This window comes from Populus alba, chromosome 11 (genome assembly GCF_005239225.2).
Source record: "Populus alba chromosome 11, ASM523922v2, whole genome shotgun sequence".
NCBI classification, from domain to species: Eukaryota; Viridiplantae; Streptophyta; class Magnoliopsida; order Malpighiales; family Salicaceae; genus Populus; species Populus alba.
Genome location: NC_133294.1, coordinates 2091342 through 2112232, shown reverse-complemented (window position 1 = coordinate 2112232; position 20891 = coordinate 2091342). Strand labels below are relative to the sequence as shown.

The 20891-nt window shown below is 35.9% G+C and overlaps 3 protein-coding genes across 3 annotated transcripts in view; 2 read left to right on the top strand and 1 right to left on the bottom strand.

Moving 5' to 3' along the window:
* The window catches only part of LOC118031911 (antimicrobial ginkbilobin-2-like protein), a 45024-nt gene that overhangs the window by 11878 nt on the left and 12255 nt on the right, over positions 1-20891 (bottom strand). The window lies entirely within an intron of this gene.
* Positions 6128-8042, top strand: LOC140956185 (cysteine-rich receptor-like protein kinase 14). Its single transcript, XM_073412775.1, has 2 exons — positions 6128-6978; positions 7732-8042. The coding sequence occupies exons 1-2, from the start codon at positions 6156-6158 to the stop codon at positions 7866-7868; spliced, it is 960 nt and encodes a 319-aa protein (XP_073268876.1). The 5' UTR covers positions 6128-6155; the 3' UTR covers positions 7869-8042.
* Positions 8064-9674, top strand: LOC118031909 (cysteine-rich receptor-like protein kinase 29). The gene is made up of 5 exons (XM_035036422.2): positions 8064-8210; positions 8297-8507; positions 8646-8883; positions 9052-9199; positions 9303-9674. Exons 1-5 carry the CDS (start codon positions 8064-8066, stop codon positions 9618-9620), a joined length of 1062 nt encoding a protein of 353 aa, XP_034892313.2. The 3' UTR covers positions 9621-9674.

Here is a 20891-nt window from a genome sequence, read left to right as displayed (position 1 = left end):
AATCTTCCCAAGAGGGTTTTTGGTTTCCCAAACTTTTAAGAAAGTTTTGATGCCAATAAAGAGTAACTCCATCAAGATAATAAGATGCAATTTGTAATTTTTCTGAATCAACAACATTTTCTATCTCAAAATATTGTGTGCATTTAAAAAGCCATTTGTGCACATCTTCCCGCATTGAAAGTAGGGAAAAAATGTTTGGGTGTGTGTACCTTATAGGACGACATTCTATCCTCACGAGGCTCCTTGTTCCTGAATTCAACTCCCTCTTGACTTGGAACTGGCCTCTTAGTGTTGTGACTAAAGCTTCCTGGAGCTTGAGAGAGTTTTAAGAGGGTAAACTCTATTTGTTGTGCCATGGTTCCCATAATGTGCCTTATATAATTAATCTGGGCCCCTTGGTTCTCAATGGTTTGATCGAGCTTTAAACTCTGCTCCTTCAGGATGTCCACTAGTTGTTCATACTTTTGGCAACTGTCCTGCTTGACTGCTACGATGAAGTCTTCCATGCATTTGATCTCGATGGTTCTAGTGTCTGGTGGTATGGTTGTAAGCCATGGATTTTTAGTTCTAATACCACTTGTTATGTGTGTGATGTTCAATGATCCAAACAGTATTGGTTCTGCCTGGCAGGTTTGAGTAGGAGGAAGCTTAGTAGGGAAGAAACAGTAGGGTTCAGTGTCTGAACATGGCGAGGGTGTGGGTAGCTTGGTGACAGTGGTAAGTTTGTTAACATTCCTAAATTGCAAGAGAGTCATTCATTTCTTATTTTCTTTTTCACGTAAAAACTCATGCAATCTGTTACAGGTATATATAGTTGAAGCTTCTCTAGACTACCCTCAACTGCTCCTGATGGATTTATTACATTTAATCAAAATGATGTGTTTAAAGGAAAATACAAAACTGTGTACTTTAATGGCTTAATGAAACGATGTGTTTCCAGTAATAGATACTTAATTTGAATCTCATATCAGTCCTCTTCTTCTCCATCTTTGCTTGGTAACATCTTGTGAGTTCGTTTCATTTGCCTTACCAACACATGGCATTCTATGGCTTTATATAAGCCAGAGAAAAGCCACAAGTGGTGGGGGATAGAACCGAAGGAACATAAGAGAAAATGTTGGGGGAAGACACAAACAGAGGAAATTCCAAGAAACAGAGGGGAAGAATAGGGAGAAAACCAGAGGATAGGGGAACAAAAAGAACAAAAAAGAGATAACGAACATGAGGACATAACACAAGGGAGAAGACGAACAAGTAATAAAAACCAGAGAACCAGGGAGCAAACACAGAGAAAAAGAAAAATGAAGATTAGGGAGGAGGAAACACACATAGAACAAAGGAGGATAGAAAACACAGAGATAGAACCAAGAAACCAGGGGGGGAAAAGGAACAAATATAGGTGACAAAAAAAAAATAGAGCAAACATAATAGAGAGAGAGAGAGAGATCAGAGCAGAGGAAGGATTGGAGGAAGAAAAAGAGGAAAACAGAGGAGGAGAAAATAGCATCAGCCGGACAACCCTCCCTGCGTTTTCCCTCCCCTTTGCATTTTAATTATTATGTTCTTGTAAGCAGTTCATGCACGCCTGCGGGTAAAAAAGCAATGGCCAGCCGGGTCTAATACAACCCATACAAACTGGGCTGTACCCAGTCCAAAAAAAACTGAGGTTGAATTGGGTCTCAAGCCTAGCCGATCCAATGTGTTTTTGGCCAAGGGTGTGCTTAGCAAAACACACCCTTTTGTTTTACCTCTTTGATTTCACTCATTTTTGTTTTGATATGTGGTCAAACAAGCTCATTTTTATATCAAAAAATTCAAGAAAAAATTGAAGATCTTCTTTGATTTATTTATGGGTCCCTTGCACTTTTTTTTAGGTTGTTTTGTTTTAGATATTTAACTACATATTTGATCGATGGATTTTACTGTGAAATGCAACTCCGGTATATGATACAATTTTTTTCTTTTTCTAAAAATTAAAATAAAAAATATGTATGCATTGTTTTAAATTTATTTTACCTGTTTATTCACTAACGCTAGAGGTAAGAATACTATATGTTTTCTTTGTTACATAATATTTATCAACGTTAAAGTTGGAAGTATTTGTAGTTGAATATACACTGATGCTAGAGTTAGAAATATTATCATTAGTAGCATAATATAACAAACCCTTAGCAATTCAATACAAAATCAACAATTCAGCGTACCTTAGGTAGGAAGCTTAAAGGGTGATGATATCTTTAATTTTGCGTAATCAATTCAATACCATAAAATCTCTACTAGCTAGTTAAGGTTCCTGATGACTATAACACTAAGTGATAACTCTTTAAACGAGATATTTTAACCTAATGGATTCAAACAGTTAAGATAAGAATAAGATGCTAGAAATTCTATTATGTCCCTCACATTTAATTTTTTAAGGGTGCCGCAATTTCAAGTGTGATAAAGGATTAATATCAATTCAGGACTAATCGTGACAACACCGTTAAATCAGTATCAATTAGGATGATTTTGTTTCAAATATTCTAAGTGTTATTAAGGTCCCGTTTGTTTGCTGGAAAGTGAGTTATAAAAATACAAGCTTTAATTGTTTTATCCACTATTTGAGAGAGTGTTTTTTTTGCTATAAACAAAATCATCATTGTAATATTTTGAGAGTTAGGATAAAACTTTTGGCATTGATGAGGTTTTGTCACCAAGGGAAAATGTTTAAAAGTGCATATCTTGGTAGAAAAATCTTGGAGATAAAATATCTTCAAATGATATAAAAATCTTGGTATGAATTCATCAAACGAATATTGTACTCTTTGAACTTGGACTAGTGAAAGAATACAATACTCAAGTATGGTTTTGGTACTTGAAGTGTTGATGTAGGCTTACCGAACCACATTAAAAACAATTTTGCAATTTCTTTGCCTATATTAGTTACTTGAAGCACTTTAATTATATTGTTGGTTAATTGTTTTTATTTTAATTAGTTGCATTATTTTGTTATTATTAGTGCTATACCTAATCTCCCGTAGGTGTATTGTTGCCTTATTCTTAGAACAACATAAAATTGCTTCTTACCTTAGTCTAAGCCCTCTCCTTTCAATCTAGTCCCTAATTATATAACAACTCTTCAATTTAGACTCTAATACAACCCAACTCAGGCCTCGTGCAAGGCTAGCCAAGGAGAGAATAAGGATAAGGGGAAGAAAAATTACAACTAACCGCCTAGGTGAACACATCTTGATTGTGCCCTTTTCTCGGGTTGTGATTTTGACTTTTAACCCATGTTGGTTGGTCGAGGGATGATTTTCTTGGTCTTCATCTAAAAATAAAACAACAAACTATGTCATGCTGATTTTTTTTTTAATTAAGCCTACCCATGCTTTTATCATATTGAGTTAACTTACACATAGTCGATTTGATACTTGACTTGCATGAACACTCAGGTAGAGAGATTTTAATGTTTAATTGCTGATATGAAAAATTAATAACAATGGAAAAGTTTATCCATGTCCTTCTCATTTTAATGTATTCAGGTTTTCATTGTATTCAGGTTTTTTTTTATTAGTGAACATTGTATTCATGCTATGACAGTAGTTTGTGTTTGTTGATGAGCATTTGATGTGGTTCTCCGGGGGGCTGCAACCCACCATAGGAGACAGCTGGCTGATAGGAGGATTCGCTGGAATATTTCCATTTTCTTGAGTATTAACAATAGCTAATTGGTTGAGAAGAGTTTTTTTTTTATAATCTTACACTCACAGACATACATATAATACACAAAGTGTTATCCATGTCAGTGTAATGTTGCATTATGAAAATAATTGTTGCAATTAAGAAAATTAGTTAAAGTCAAGAACAACAAAGCTGGAGCTAGAATTGATGCAGAAACCGCTAAATTACAAAAAAATAATACCCCATTGTCTATTTTGTTAATTTTTAATTTGTTTTACTTCTTGTTGTTTGATATCGCGTTGTCGTTTTAAAACTTGCTTACTTTTAATAGATCTCTTCTGCTGGCATATGTGGGCCACTTTGGCACAAGATTTCAACTCTTTGACTTTCATATCAAACACATATTTCCATGTCCTTCACTAATTAAAAAAAAAAAACTTGCAAGAAGATCAGCGACACCTCAAATGGAACTAATTTTGTAATGTTAACTACGACCATACGCATGGGTATTTATGCTAGTGATTCCGATATTCGTTAACATGTTGTCTGTAGTGATTAATTAATGACATTATTGCTATTCCAACATCAAAGTTTTGAAATTCTAACGCAGCAACGCTAGTGTGGGACATCTGGTAGGTCCAATTTTGAAGGCGACAAATAATATCTTGATCTTTCTATTGACTTTTTTTTTGTATGTGACTGAGTCTTTGAATAATTTTATACAGTCTAAAGGCAATTAAGCAGTCAGGAATTGGGACCACAAGTAAAGCCGCCATAAAACTAAAATGCAGCCTAACTACAAAAAATAAATAAATAAATAGAAAGAGTAATCGAGTCACTGCAATAGAAAATGAATAAATAATAAAGGCACAAAGAAAATTAACTCTCAGAAGACCTAGTTTGGGCATCTGATCATTTCTTACTCTCACGCACGTCGATGAGGGCCCTGAAACCTTTTTGGTTTTTAACTAAAAAAGTTCTTTTTTTTATTCTTGTTCTTCAAAAACAAAAGTTACAAGGGACGGCCATTAAACCTTTTTGGTTTTTATTTTACATTTTAAAAATAAAACTAATAGAATAACAATATATTTTAAGCAAGCAAAATGATATAAAGATTAATCTTTTTATTGACCTAATCTACAAATGAGTTTTAAGTTTTGTTTGGGGTCCCTGTAGCTGCAACGTCTGGAATAGTTGGAGTGTGGAGGAGATACACGGCCACACCCTGATGTCAAAAGCCAAGAAGTTGGAGCTTCTTGGGTTTTCCTTTGATAATTTATAATTTTAGTGCATGAAGAAGATAAAAAAATATTAAATACATTGCTTAACATATAAATTTCAATTCTGTTTAACTATTGATGGCCAAATTTGTCAACTTCATAGATGTTTGTTTTAGTCAATTATTGCATGTTTATAATCCCAGAAAGCAGTAATCATCATATCAGCCACCTACTCCAGAAATTCTTCACATCATTATCAGTCCTTCCCGGCAAATACGTAGCGATTCTTGCCCATCTGTTCTCAATTTCTGCCTGCAAATCTATAACCACCCTCTCTTCCTCTGCTGAAAACTTGCACCCACTATAAAACCACACACACAGAGACACGACCAAAAAAAGATACAAGAAATCAAGAGGAAATCCCTTTAAGAAGGTGATTCGGTGACACCTTGGCTTCTGAGCTAAGCTTGTGTATCTTACCAAAGCGGACTGGAAATCTTGGATGCCACAAAAATACTAGGTAATCGCTTTGTCCCCATCAATACCGTTAAATCGTCCAAATAATGACACGGGATGGGTCGTTAGATTTGAGCGCCATTGTTGAATTTTCTTATTGTTCTATAGCTGGCAAATTAATTGAAAGATTAACGAAATAATTTGAGAAAACAAATAACGAAAAGCTATGTCTGCATGCTTTACAAGAGCGTTGTCTCAAGGGAAAACTAAACTTTCTGCTCACAAAATTAATATATAGTCTTTGCAAGATTTATCAATTCGTTCATCAAATATATATAGAACTAGTTTAATTTAAATTAATCAACCACTAATGATAATAATTTTTATTTGAGATATATTGTAAATTCTTCTTGTTAGCTAATTAATTATGTCCATGTAAAGGAAATAAAATTAATAGTGATTTCATCTCGTTGTCTCATTGATTTTAAAAGATCTATATATATATATATGCATGGTAAACTAAGATTTCATCTCTTTGAATAGGAATGTTAGATTAAAGAATGTTGGAGCCTAACTAACTTTCTTTTCTCAAATGGCGGCTCTACAAACCCTATAAGGACGGCCAAAATTACTCCACAGTGCATGTACTTTCTTCGTGAAAGAAATTGCAACCTCTTTTTTTATCCTAAATTCGTTAACAAATTGACCATGCCAATGTGGCCAATAGCCTCTTGGTATATAAAATACCATCCATGCAAGGGATTTCTTTCACGAAGAAATAAATTGTGAGCAGAAGTTAATATTTCCTCTGTTGAAATGGGTTCTAAAACTATCGTCTCTCTTCTTTTCCATGTTATTATCGTAAGCATCACTCTTACCGATGCTCAATTCTGTTATACCGCAGGAAACTTTACAGCTAATAGCACCTACGCAAAAAACCTAGACCTTGTTCTCCTTTCACTAGCTTCCAATGTCACAAACAATGGGGGTTTCTACAATACTACAATAGGTTTAGGCAATGACACAGTTTATGGTCTTGTGTTCTGTATGGCTTCCGCATCAGCTGATTTTTGTTTCAGCTGCGTCAATTCTGCTATTCAAACTCTCATGGCAGCATGTCCAAACCAAAAAGAAGCAATTTCATGGGGAGGGAATCCAGTTCCATGTATTGTACATTATGCGAATCGTTATTTTTTTGGATCACTTGAGCTATCTCCTACTGATGCTGGATATAATACGGCTATCCTTGACCCATCTTTTAGAGTACAGTTTGATCAAATTTGGAGTGGTTTGGGGGAGACGGTAACAAGAGCTTCCACGAGCTCATCCAGGCTGAAGCCAGAAGCTGAGACAGCAGACCTAACATCCACTAAAAAAATGTATATATTTATGCAGTGCACTCCTGATGTATCACCGAGTAATTGCAGAGTTTGCCTACAACAATCCGTAGACTACTATAAAAGTTGTTGCAACGGGTATCAAGGAGGTTATACCCAGAAACCAAACTGTGTTTTTCGGTGGGATTTGTATCCCTACTACAACTTATTTCCTCAAGTAACATCTCCACCACCATCTCCATCTCCATCTCCTCCATTTGTTATTAGTTCTCCTCCACCAACCAATACCACAATCAGGAAAGGTAGGCTAACTTCTTTTTACGGTTTCCAGTTTCAGCTTCTGTAATTTCTATCTTAATTAGGTATGGCAAAAAAAGAAAAAAGAAAAGGAGGAGTGCTTGTACCATGTTTAATTAATTAATATTAACAGTAGAGTAAATTACAATAACCTTCTTGAGATATTATAAAATTATAGAGATCGTCAAGAAAAAAGCCTTTTTCATATATAAAAACATATTACAGAAGCTTTATCCAAAATGCATTTGAAACGATATTTAAATTGAAAAATTAAACAAATTAGAGAAAGAATATAAAAAATGGGACTTGGTTATTTTATTAGTACATCAGCAATATTAATTTCAGCCATTTCTTATTTCTTATTTTTATATTTTTATCTACTTTTGGAATTTTTTTTATTTAACTATTTTTTAAAAAAAAAAACAGCAATTAAAGATATTTTGGATATAGTCAAGGTGTTTTGTCAAATATTCAAAATATTAAATGTTTTCTATAATTTTATAATAGGAGTTATTGTAATTTAATTAGCCTTAAAAATCTATTTATTATTTTTTATGGTTTAGGTTATGGAACATGACAGGATTTCAATATATTCTTTTAAAAGAAATAAAAATTAGCTGATTGTTAAGCTTTTGCGAGTCATGGGGACAACTTTGCTTTGGGTCACAAGGCCTCAATCATTGGGACTGTCCACATTCAGAACTCACAAGTCTCGACTCAAGTTCTTAAAAATTGTAGGGCCACATTGGTTTATGCAGGAACGAAGAGCAACACAGCTCGGATCATTGTCATTACTGTTGTCCCAGCTGTCGGTGCTGTGATACTCGTCATCTGCATCTGCCTATTCATAAGAACACGAAAGCAAAGGGAAAGGGAAAGGATTGAAAGTAAGTAGTAATTTGGTTGCCTGAAGATAGTATTTGGTTGTTGAATTGTATTGAAATAGACGATGAGAGGGGCTCTTATTTTTTTATTTTAAAAATAAATACATTTGTTTTATTTTTTTTATCTATTCTTTTTTATCCCGTGACACTAACTAAATACAATTTACGTTTCTTCCTTAATTTCCAAAGCAATTATGTTTCCGTGCATGCTAACTTGTTCAACTTTTGAAGCTGTAGACGAAATACAAAGTACAGAATCATTGCAATTCGCATTCAGCACCATTCGAGATGCAACAGAGGACTTTTCGGAGAAAAATAAGCTGGGACAGGGTGGATTTGGTGCTGTTTACAAGGTAGTAAAGGATATACTCTTACTTACATATAATTAAATCGCAATGCTCAAGATGATACAGGGAGTAATGGATTGATATGATTTCAGGGAGCACTTCCTAGCGGACAAGAGATTGCTGTGAAAAGACTTTCTAAGGACTCTGGGCAAGGAGATTTGGAATTCAAAAATGAAGTCTTATTGGTGGCAAGACTCCAGCACCGGAATTTAGTCAGGCTTCTAGGTTTCTGCTTGCAAGGAATTGAAAGGCTTCTTATCTATGAGTTTCTGCCTAATGCGAGCCTTGATCACTTCATATTTGGTAAGGCTAGGAACCAGCTAATTTACAATTGTATTATAAGCAATTGAGTCTTCTTCTAAATAAGAAGCACAAATTAATGAATATATCTCGTACTCTTTCCCTTGAGTAACTTGAGCCATGCGATTCCTTGAAATGTAGATCCAAACAAGCGTGTGCATTTGAACTGGGAAAAACGTTACAAGATTATTGGAGGAATTGCTCGAGGGCTCCTTTACCTTCACGAGGATTCTCGACTTCGAATCATTCATCGTGACCTCAAAGCCAGCAACATTTTGTTAGATGAGGAGATGAATCCGAAAATTTCAGATTTTGGCATGGCGACGTTGTTCGTAGTGGATCAAACTCAAGGCAATACAAGTAGAATTGTGGGAACCTAGTAAGTATCTGAACATGATGAACACCATAATTACTATTTATTAAGCTCGTCCTTTATTGCATTGTATCAAAGAAGAAGAAATGAAAAGTCCCCACAATATAAAAGATGTTAAACATTGTTAACATTGTCGAATCTAATAATATTGAACTCTTCGTTGATGATAAACAGTGGCTATATGGCTCCAGAATATGCAATGCAAGGACACTTCTCGGTCAAGTCAGACGTATTTAGTTTCGGCGTGCTAGTTTTGGAGATTGTGACTGGTAAAAAAAATAGTTTTCGCAATGGAAATGACATAGAGCACCTTATGAGCCATGTAAGTATAGAACAATCCACAAATCAAACACGTTATTTAAGGTTTTATAGGGATATCTGCAAGCCCTTCAATATTGTGAATTCACTTTGGATAAATTTTGTAGGCATGGAGAAAGTGGAGGGAAGGGACTGCTCAAGATATGATAGATCCCGTTTTGAGTAGTGGCTCAGCAACAGAAATGATGAGATGCATCCACATTGGGTTACTCTGCGTTCAAGACAATGTAGCTGAAAGGCCGACAATGGCTTCAGTAGTTCTCATGCTAAGCAGCTCTTCCCTCACATTGCAAATACCTTCTCAGCCTGCATTTTTTATGAACAGCAGCACATATCAATCAGATCTGTCATCCTCAATGCGGCATAATTCAAGGGTGACTGAGTCAAAAAATGAGGTTTCAATTACTGAGCTGTATCCTAGATAATGGTTTAGATGCAGAGATTTAATATAAAACCAGTTTTGTGGTTTCAGTTAATCATTTGAATGTTTGGATTGGGATAAATATTTGAAGAACCAGTCTTCCACGCCACCTGTGGTTTCCGGGCATGGTCGTTCTGCTTGGGACATGTCTGCTATGTCTCCAGCGTTCTCGGGCCCTCGCCCCGAAGCAAGGCAAAAATCGAGCATCGAAGTGAGCATATAAAAAGAAGTTCAAAAAAACTATATCGTATCAATGTTTTAATTACCTTAGATTATCATTTTGATGAAATACTTTTCTTTTTTAATAGAAAAAAAATAAAGTTATTAGAGACAAAGAGAATTGTTTATCAAATCAAAGGATATTGATGTATCCTTAAAATGTAAGGGGTTCAGTTGAGTTCAGTTCATGTTCATCATTCTGATTGGTCAGGTTGTTAATATTGGAATCATTTATATAATAGAAAAAAAATATAATGAAACTTTTTATTTTTCATGAGGTAATATGTATTGAAATTGATATATATATGTAGCCAGTAATATGCACTAAGTTGAAATCATTTTATAAATGATCACTTGAATAGTTAATTCAAATAAAACATTAATTTCATAGTAATTATAAAACTATAATCTGAAATAATAATTAATAGGTTAGTATTTTGAAATGCTGTCTATTTTTTTAAAAAATAATACAATAGATAAATATTATTTTTATTTTTTAGAGATATTTCCAAAGTAGAATTAAGTGTTCATTTTTACTGCTTATTTAAATTTTTATATCTTATATTGATAGCATAATTAAAATGAACTCATACACCTCGTTATGTATGCATACAGGATTGATATCAATTCAAGATTTACCCTGTTCAAACTATCAAATCCTCGAATTTAACTTGACTCAATCGACCACATGATGATATCAAGTGAACCGGTTGATCGCTTGTTCATTGTCATTGTCGCACGTCTCCCGCGCGGCGTTTGATGATGATTTTTTTGTTTGTTTTTCTTGATTTGGTTCTTTGGAGTCGTCACCTAGTATTTTGGTCACTAGTAACTCTAATTGGTCTTTCAGAGCTTCTAAGGCAAGGGATTGGTTTGCGTAAAGGGAAAGTATTAGCACCCTTAGTACGCCCTAGCTAAGGTAAGCTGCTTGGTGTTTGGTTTGCCTTATAATTGCTATGGCGTTGGTGTTTTCTAATCCCATCGGTTTTTTCTAGGTTTGATTCAAACTAAATTTATTAAGATAGAAATCCAAGGAGATTTCATGTGCTTTAAAAGCTCATTTTTCCCTTAGTATTTCAAGAGTTTGCGACTCGTAAATCACAATGAAGAAGGATAAAAATTTAGAAATCTAGAGAAATTCAGGGCGCTTTAAAAGCCTATTTTTGCCTCGGTGCTCCATACTCTCATGGCTCGTAAACCGTGGAGTAAAAAAAAAGAATTGAAATATCATTGATTATAATCAAGATTTCTTTCAAGGGTGTGTGATGACTTATTATTCCTAGAAAATTATTTTGGATATTTATCACTTAGGGTTTCTTTATCCAAATATTAACAGTGAATAATAAGAAGTTATTCCTAATAATATTTTGGATATTCATCCCTTTGGAATTTCTTTATCCAAACATTAATGGTGAATAATAGATTAATTCTCCCTAAAATAAGATTTTTGTATTTTTTTGGAATATTGGTCAATATCCTTTGGAGTTTTACAAACATGTTGTAAAATCCTGAAATACAAGAAAATAATTTTTGTGTTTAAAAAATCTATGCGAAAACACATTTTCAAAACTTCCAATATTTTTTTTATATAAAAAAAAAATGTTAAAAAACATGTTAAAGTATTGGTCGTATGCAACACACAAGAAAACATTTTTTTGTTTTTCAAACATATATATATATATATATACAACACACACACACACACAACATTTCATGGAAAATTTGGGTATATTTAATATCAGATTTGTATTTTCACAATATAAAAAATACAAACCGTAAAATAAATACACGACAAAACAAACGATATTACTTATTTTTTTTGTTGGGTCCAGCTCGACCCATGTGGCTGGGCTGAACCCAGCAAGCCTAGCCGGGTCATTGGTCCAAATCAGTGACCCGGTTGGGCACTATTGCAAGATGCATGCGTGAATTACTCAAAAGTAAGTTAATAAAAACATTTCACAATTTAAACATTTTTTTGGTTATTATTTTTTTAGGACTTGTTTTTTTTTTCAAGAAACATATAACATCTTATTGCATAAGAGATACAAGTACAATCATTTAACCCATCCAAAACTTAATATAAATTTGTGGTTAGAAGCTAGATCTACCAATAAACCTGATATAAATTAGGTTTATGATAATAGCAAAACTTGAGCACAAGAACCTTGTCAGGTTCCTGGGGTGTTGCATGGAAGGAACTGAAAAGCTTCTAATCTCTGAATTTCATCCTAATTCAAGTCTTGACCAATTCATAATTAGGAACCCTAAGATCAATATTAGCCTACAGTTCAATAATAACTATTGCAATGCCTGTTTTGATGGATTGTAAAATCTTGTTCCTTATTATTTATCAAGGAAATTCCATGTAGTCAATTCTAGGAAAGTCTTCTGCAATTCCTTCAAGCTTTATGATTTTAAGAACTTTGCAAATCCAAAGAAGTGGTTGCTCTTATGTTTGGAGATGCGCTTCAAGATCATAGAGGGCATAGCTCGAGGAATTCTATACCTGCATCAGGATTCTCAACTTCGGGTTATATACATTGTGATCTTAAGGCTGATAACATTCTTTTAGATGAAGAAATCAACGCTAAAATCTTAGATTTTGGGATGGCCAAGTTAACTGAAATTGATCAATCGCAAGATGCTACAAGTAGGATTGCAAGAACCTTGTAAGTTAAATTCATACCGATAAAGAAAGAGTGGTGAAAACTGACTAGTGAGAACATGCAATCTCGATGAAGCCAGCTAGCTTGCTAGCTAGCAAGCACCAATTGGTGCCACTTGCCACTCCCACTTGTGCATTGTCTTTTGCATGGATTCTTGCATATAAATAGACAATGCATCCAAGCTTATTAGACACACCATAAGAGAGAAACAAGAGAGAAGAAGAGGAGAGTGAGAGAGGGAAAGTAATCCCATAAAATTGTGAGGTATTTGTGAGGAGAGTAAGTGAGGTGTTTTCTCTTAGTAATAGAGAGATTTCAGTTGTTCTCCTATTAGTAGAGAGATGTTATAATTCCCACATTACTTAGTAAAATCCTTATATATTTGCCCGTGGACGTAGCCAAATTGGGTGAACCACGTAAATTCTTGTGTGTCTAATTTCTCATTTTATCATATCCCTGGTCTTTTATCTTGTCAGGTTTGCATGCTAGTATCCTAACAGTGGTATTAGAGCCTTCTGGTTGGTGTTGTTAACACACAAAAGTTATTCGTGTATACGGTTACTATTCACATCTACGACACTATTCACCTATACGGTACTATTCACATACGTTATTGTTGGCGTATATAGAAAGTCAGTGCGGTGATTAAATACAGTCTAGGAAGTTCTGTCTAAGGAGATTGGGTTTTAAGCGAGACCGTTTGTGACCCCTCCAATCTTTTCTAGGAACTTACTTAGTGAAGTATTATTCACACGATACTATTTCTATATACGTTACAAATTTGTGAAACAGTGATAGCTGAATAGATCATGGTGAATAAAATGACAGAAAAGTACAAGATTGAGAGGTTTAAGGGGAGCAATTTCTCACTGTGGAAAATGAGAATTAAGGCAATCTTAAGGAAAGACAATTGCTTGGTAGTAATTGGGGATCGGCCCGCGGAGATCACTGATAATGCAAAATGGAATGAGATGGATGCCAATGTTATTGCTAACATACATTTAGCAATGGCTGATGAAGTATTATCAAGTGTGGTGAAGAAGAAAACAGCTAAGGAGATATAGGATACTCTGACAAAGCTATACGAGTCCAAGTCTTTGCACAATAAGATTTTCTTAAAGCGGAGACTTTATACCCTTCGAATGGCAGAAACCACGTCGGTGACTGACAACATCAACACAATAAGAACTATATTTTCACAACTCACTACGTTGGGTCAACAAATAGAGGAAATGAATGTGCAGAGCTTCTACTTTAAAGTCTTCCTCATTCGTATGATCAGCTCATTATCAACTTGACCAATAATATCCTCTCAAATTATTTAGTCTTCAATGATGTTGCAGCTGCTATCTTGAAAGAAGAAAATAGGCACAAAAAGAAAGGAGATAGAAACAGTTCAAACCAAGCAGAGGCATTGTTGGTGTCAAGAGGAAGATCAACGGAGTGTGGCTCCAGTGGGAGTCAAAGGCAGGGGAGGTCCAAATCAAGAAGTAAGAAGACTGTGAAATGCTACAACTGTGGCAGAAAAGGCCACTTCAAAAAAGAATTGTTGGTTTAAAAAGGGTATAAAGAACAATGCAGAGTCATCAAAACCTCAAGGATGTGTTGCAAGCACATCAGAAGATGGGGAGATTTTATATAGTGAAGCAGCGACAATCTCTATATATAGAAAAGAGCTTAGTGAGGTTTGGTTAATGGATTCAGGAGCAGCATGGCATATGACTCCTAATCAAGATTGGTTTCATACATATGAACCCATCTCTAAAGGCTCAGTGTTCATGGGTAATGATCATGCCTTAGAGATTGCCGGTATTGGCACCATCAAATTAAAGATGTATGATGGCTCAATTCGCACTATTTCAGGAGTGCAACATGTGAAAGACTTAAAGAATAATCTTTTGTCCGTAGGACAATTTGATAGTCTTGGTTGTAAGATTCGAACAGACGATGGAATCATGAAAATTGTCAAAGGAGCGCTGGTGGTTTTAAAGGCAAGAAAGATAGTTGCAAACTTGTTTGTGTTAATGGGAGAAACACATCATGAGGTAGAGGCGTCAATCTCATCAGCCAGTCCTGCAGAAGAGAAGACGATGGTGTAGTGTCAAAAACTAGGCCACATCTCAGAGAAAGGTTTGAAAATTCTCTCTAATCAGAAGTTACTCCCTGGGCTTACAAAGGTTACTTTACCTTTTTGTGAGCACTATGTTACAAGTAAACAGCACAAGTTGAAGTTTGGCACATCAACAACTAAAAGCAAATGCATCTTAGACTTGATTCACTCTGATGTTTGGCAAGCACCGGTTGTATCATTAGGAGGAGCAAGATACTTTGTATCATTCATAGATGACTTCTCCAGGAGATGTTGGTTGTATCCAATTAGAAGGAAGGCAGATTTGTTCGCCGTCTTTAAAACAATCAAAGCGCGTGTAGAGCTTGAATCTGAAAAGAAGATCAAGTGTTTGAGGACTGACAATGGAGGAGAATATACTAGTGATGAATTTGATAACTTCTGTCAACATGAAGGTATCAAAAGGTAGTTCACAATGGCATACACTCTACAACAAAATGGAGTGGTAGAGCGGATGAACAGAACTCTATTAGAAAGAACAAGAGCAATGTTGAAGGCTGCAAGTCTAGGAAAGTCATTATGGGCAGAAGCAGTCAATACCGCCTGTTATGTGATAAATCGATCTTTGTTAACTGCAATTGAACTGAAGACACCGATGGAGATGTGGACTTGAAAGCCAGTTGATTATTCTTGATTGCATATATTTGGAAGTCCTGTGTACGTGAGGTACAATACTCAAGAAGTCAGCAAACTGGATTCAAAATCCAGAAAATGTATATTCTGGGGATATGCTGATAGAGTGAAAGGGTATCACTTGTGGCATCCCACTGCCCACAAGGTAGTCATCAGCAGAGATGTCATATTTGCATAAGATAAAATACAAATGGAAGAACATAATAGCATTTTAAATGAGACTATAGCAGTCCAAATGGAAAATACTCAGAATCATACTTCTTCTGAAGCTGCACCAGAGCATGAAGAACAAGAACAAATAGAGTCTAAAACTATTGAAGTTCGACGGTCAACTCGTGTGTTGCTACCTAATTTTTGACCCATGTTTTGATAAATTTTTCAAAAAAATAAAAAATAATAATAAGGGGTTTACATGTGGCGATAACATAGAGCATCAGGGCTAATATTAAGCGAGCAACATGTCAAGGAGATAATTACTGAACATATATAATTACTGTAATATAAAATACCATAGATATATGATTTGATTCATGCTGGTTATGAAAAATAATCACTGCAATATAAAATACCATATATATAGGATTTGTTGGTGCTGGTTATAGAAGACAATCTCTGCAATAATTATTGCAATATTTTCTTAAATAACACGTGTAGAGATTTTCTATATAAATGAACATCCAGTCATAATAAAAGGGGGGGAGGAAAATTTACAATGGACAAAAAAAAATTAAAGAGAGAAATTTAGGGCAACCATAAAAAATTAAAAAAAAAACCTAAACCTAATTTTTTTCTCCCGGCCGAAACCAAGCCATCGCCCCCTCTCCCCTGTTTTTTTTTTTTTTTGGTTTGGAGTCTTCCCCTCCTCCCCAGCTATTTGCTTCTCCTCCCTCAGCTCCCACATGCACGACCTTCCCTTTTTAGCTAAACACAAACTCACGGTCTTCTTTCCCAACCAAGAGGCAGCCGGTGCAGCTCTCCCTCTCCACAACAGTCGTCACTGCTCCTCCCCCTTTCTCAGCCAAGACTTTCCCTCTGCACACAAGCTTCTCTTCTCCCTTCGCCAGACCTCACTTCCCCAGCATGCAACCACTGTGAACACCACTTACAGGCCTTCACTCTCTGTCAACACAACCCCAAGAAACGACTCTCCACTCATCCCATCTCTCCCTCAGCTAAGCCCCACCTGATAAACATTCAAAACCAGAAGCCACAGCCAGCCCTTCCCCCGACAGTAATAGAGAAGCAACATCAGAACCTCAGAACGGCCTCCCTCGAAAAATCCCAGCAGCTAGCAGCACCACCTCTGCTGAACCATGGCCAGCACCAACAACAACCAGAAACGAGCTGAGCCACTCGCCCATCTAGAGCCTCCTCCGCAGCCATATCTTTCCTCAGCTGTAGTAGCAGAATCAGCAGAAGCCATCCTTCCCTTCCAGCAACACGAGAACAGAGGGAGTTGTTTTCCTTCATCCTTTCGTTACTTTGTGTCAAAGAACCAATTCAACCCAAAAGCTTAAGCTGTTCAGTGAGGCCCAAGATATGATTTATATTATTCTCTAACACACCCTCTCAAGTGAAAGCCCTTTGGGCTTGAAACTTGCACAGACCCACATTACCTTGTGCTTAATTTTATCAAATAAATGGGGATGGTGATATTCGAACTCGTGACCGCTTGGTCATTAAAACTCTGATACCATGTCAAAGAACCAATTCAACCCAAAAGCTTAAGCTGTTAGGTGAGGCCCCAAGATATAATTTATATTATTCTCTAACACTGTGGGAAAGAAAAACAGAATGGAGGAGAGGGAGAGAAGAGAAACGAAAGCAAAACAAACCGAAAAGAACAGAGATGCGAGAGAATAGCAGATGAACGCAGACAGTGAGGAATGAAGAAACCGGGTTCGCAGGTAAGCTCTCTCTCTCTTTTCTTACCAGCTTTGCATGCATTTTGGTTATATTGTTACTGTTCAAGTGAAATTTAATTCACTTGAACAATAACCAGCCAAGGCATGCGTGAGGAAACTCACGCATGCCTTTGTGCCCAGCCAGGTCACTGGTTTAGGCCAGTGACCCGGCTAGGCCTGCTGGGTTCAGCCCAGCCACACGGGCTGAGTTGGACCCAGCCCCTAAAAAAAGAGTAATATCGTTTTTTTTTTGTATTTTTATATTGTAAAAACATAAATCTCGTATTTAAAAATACCCGGTTTTCGACGCAATGTGACAAAATATATATATATATATATATATATATATTATATATATATATATTATATATATATATATATATATATATATATATATATATATATATTTGAAGTTTTGGAAAATGTGTTTTCGCATGGATTTCTTAAACACAACAAAAAATTATTTTCTTGCATTTCTGGATTTTACAACATGTTTGTAAAACTCCAAAGGGTATTGGCCAATATTTCAAAAAATATAAAAATCTTATTTTGGGGGGAATTCATCTATCATTCACCGCTAATGTTTGGATAAAGAAATCCTTAAAGGATGAATATCCAAAATATTATTGGGAATAATTAATCCGCACACATCCTTGAAGGAAGCCTTGATTATGATCGAGGACATTTCAAAAAATTTAATTCCACCGTTTACGAGCCGTGAGAGTATAAAACACTAAAAAAAATAGGTTTTTTTTTTTAAAGCACCTTAGATTTCTAAATTTTTGTCCCTCTTCCTTGCGATTTACGAGTCACAAACTCTTGAAATACTAAAGGGAAAAATGAGCTTTTAAAGCACATGGAATCTCCTTGGATTTCTATCTTAATAAATTTAGTTTGAATCAAACTTAGAAAAATTGATGGGATTCGAAAACACCAAACACCATAGCAATTATAGAGCGAACTAAACACCAGACAGCTTACCTTAGGTAGGGCGTACTAGGGGTGCTAATACCTTCCCTTTACATAACCAGTCCCTTACCTTAGAATCTCTGAAAGACCAGTTAGGGTTCCTAGTAACCAAAATACTAGGTAGCGACTCCAAAGAACCAATCAAGCAAAAACAAACAAAAAAAATCGCCATCGAACGCCGCGTGGGGGACGTGCGACATCATGAAAGAAGACCACTGGCTTGGCACTCAGAATATGTTATTGAGAGCAACATTGCATACTGTCTTCTAACAGAGGATGGAGAGCCATCAACTTTCTATGAGGCTATCAAAAGCACAGATGTATCTAGGTGGATGACAGCAATGTAAGAGGAGATTGAAGATCTACACAATAATAACACTTGGGATCTTGTTCCGCTACCACAAGGAAGAAATGCCATTGGCAACAAATGGGTTTACAAGATAAAGCGTGATGGCAATGATCAAGTAGAACGGTATCGTGCAAGATTGGTGGTGAAAGGATATGATCAGAAAGAAGGAATAGACTTCAATGAGATATTTTCCTCGATGGTACGACTTACTACAATCAGAGTAGTCTTGGCGATGTGTGCTATATTTGATCTTCACTTAGAGTAGTTAGATGTGAAAACTGCATTTCTTTATGAAGAACTTGAAGAAGAAATTTATATGCTCCAACCAGAGGGTTTTGCTGAAACAGACAGAGAGAACTTGGTTTGCAGGTTGAACAAATCTCTATATGGTCTCAAACAAGCACAGAGGTGCTGGTACAAGAGATTTGATTCCTTCATAATTAGCCTTGGGTACAACAGACTTAGTTCAGACCATTGTAGGTACTACAAGAGGTTTGAAGAAGATGATGATTTCATCATTCTGCTGTTGTACGTGGATGACATGTTGGTAATAGGCCCCAACAAAGATCGAGTCCAAGAATTAAAGGCACAGCTGACTAGGGAGTTTGATATAAAGGACTTGGGACTAGCAAACAAGATTCTAGGGATGCAAATTCACTGTGACAAAAGTAAGAGGAAGATTTGGCTTTTTCAGAAGAATTATTTGAAGAAAATCTTGCGACGCTTCAACATGCAAGATTGTAAGCCAATTTCTACCCCACTCCCTATTAACTTTAAATTATCCTCAAGTATGTCTCCTAGCAATGAAGCAGAGAGGATGGAGATGTCTCGGGTACTGTATGAATCAGCAGTGGGAAGTTTAATGTTTGTCATGATATGTACAAGACCAAACATTGCACAAGCAGTGGGAGCAGCTAGTCGATACATGGCAAATCCTAGTAGAGAGCATTGGAATACTATTAAGAGGATCTTGAGATATATCAAGGGTACCTCAGATGCTGTATTATGTTATGGAGGATCAAAATTTACTGTCAGAGGTTATATTGATTCAGATTTTGCTGGCGACCTTGAGAAAAGAAAATCCACTACAGGCTATGTGTTCATAATTGCAGGAGGAGCTGTGAGCCGGGTCTCTAAACTTCAGACCGTTGTAGCGTTATCCACAACAAAAATGGAGTATATGGCAACTACACAAGCTTGTAAAGAAGCAATATGGATGAAGAAACTTATGGAGGAGCTCGGGCACAAACAAGAGAAGATTCTTTTGTATTGTGATAGTCAGAGTGCCTTACATATTGCAAGGAATCCAGCGTTTCATTCAAGAACAAAACACATAGATGTTCAGTATAACTTTGTTCGCGAAGTGGTGGAAGATGGAAGTGTGGATTTTCAGAAAGTTCACACAAAGGAAAACCCAGCAGATGCTTTGACCAAATCAATCAATGCTGACAAGTATATATGGTGCAGATCCTCTTATGGCCTAACTGAAACGTAAGCAGCATGAAGATGACAAGTATACAAAGGATAGAAGAATAAAAAATAATCAAGTGTGAAGACTTGATTAAATCATTAAATTCTTCAAGTGGGAGAATGTGAAGCCAGCTAGCTTGCTAGCTAGCAAGCACCAATTGGTGCCACTTGCCACTCCCACTTGTGCATTGTCTTTTGCATGGATGCTTGCCTATAAATAGACAATGCATCCAAGCTTATTAGACACACCATAAGAGAGAAACAAGAGAGAAAAAGAGGAGAGTGAGAGAGGGAAAGTAATCCCACAAAATTATGAGGTATTTGTGAGGAGAGTAAGTGAGGTGTTTTTTCCTAGTAAAAGAGAGATTTCAGTTTTTCTCCTATTAGTAGAGAAATGTTTTAATTCTCACATTACTTAGTAAAATCCTTCTATACTTGCCCGTAGACATAGCCAAATTAAGTGAACCACATAAATTCTTGTGTGTCTAATTTATCATTTTATCCTATCCCTTGCCTTTTATCTTGTCAGGTTTGCATGTCAGTATCCTAACAATCTCTACCATTGCAACTAAGATTTGTTAATTTACCATTTCAGTGGCTATGCAGCTCCAGAGTATGCCAATGCATGGGCTATTCCCAGTTAAATTTGACGTTTTTTGCTTTGGTGTATTAGTTTTAGAAATTATCACTCGACGAAAAAATAGTTCATCGAATCATGGAGAAGTTCAGGAATGCCTTCTAACTAGTGTAAGTAACATATTTTCTCTAGAAATATTTTTCCTTCATGCATTTGGTAAAAAATATCATTGAAAGTCTGAAAGGTATGTGCACATTATAAATTAATTTCTTGCAGACATGGGACAGTTGGAATCAAGGAAGAGCTGTAAATTTGCTAGACCCTGTTTTGACAAGGGTTTCTTCAAGAAGTGATGAA

Bases quoted from the DNA above. Each gene is read 5' to 3' on its own strand.
- LOC140956185 (XM_073412775.1), top strand. From the start codon at position 6,156: ATGGGTTCTAAAACTATCGTCTCTCTTCTTTTCCATGTTATTATCGTA. The intron at 6,979-7,731 runs GTAGGCTAACTT...TGGTTTATGCAG, and splicing joins CAATACCACAATCAGGAAAG to GAACGAAGAGCAACACAGCT.
- LOC118031909 (XM_035036422.2), top strand. From the start codon at position 8,064: ATGCTAACTTGTTCAACTTTTGAAGCTGTAGACGAAATACAAAGTACA. The intron at 8,884-9,051 runs GTAAGTATCTGA...GATGATAAACAG, and splicing joins AGTAGAATTGTGGGAACCTA to TGGCTATATGGCTCCAGAAT. The intron at 9,200-9,302 runs GTAAGTATAGAA...TAAATTTTGTAG, and splicing joins TAGAGCACCTTATGAGCCAT to GCATGGAGAAAGTGGAGGGA.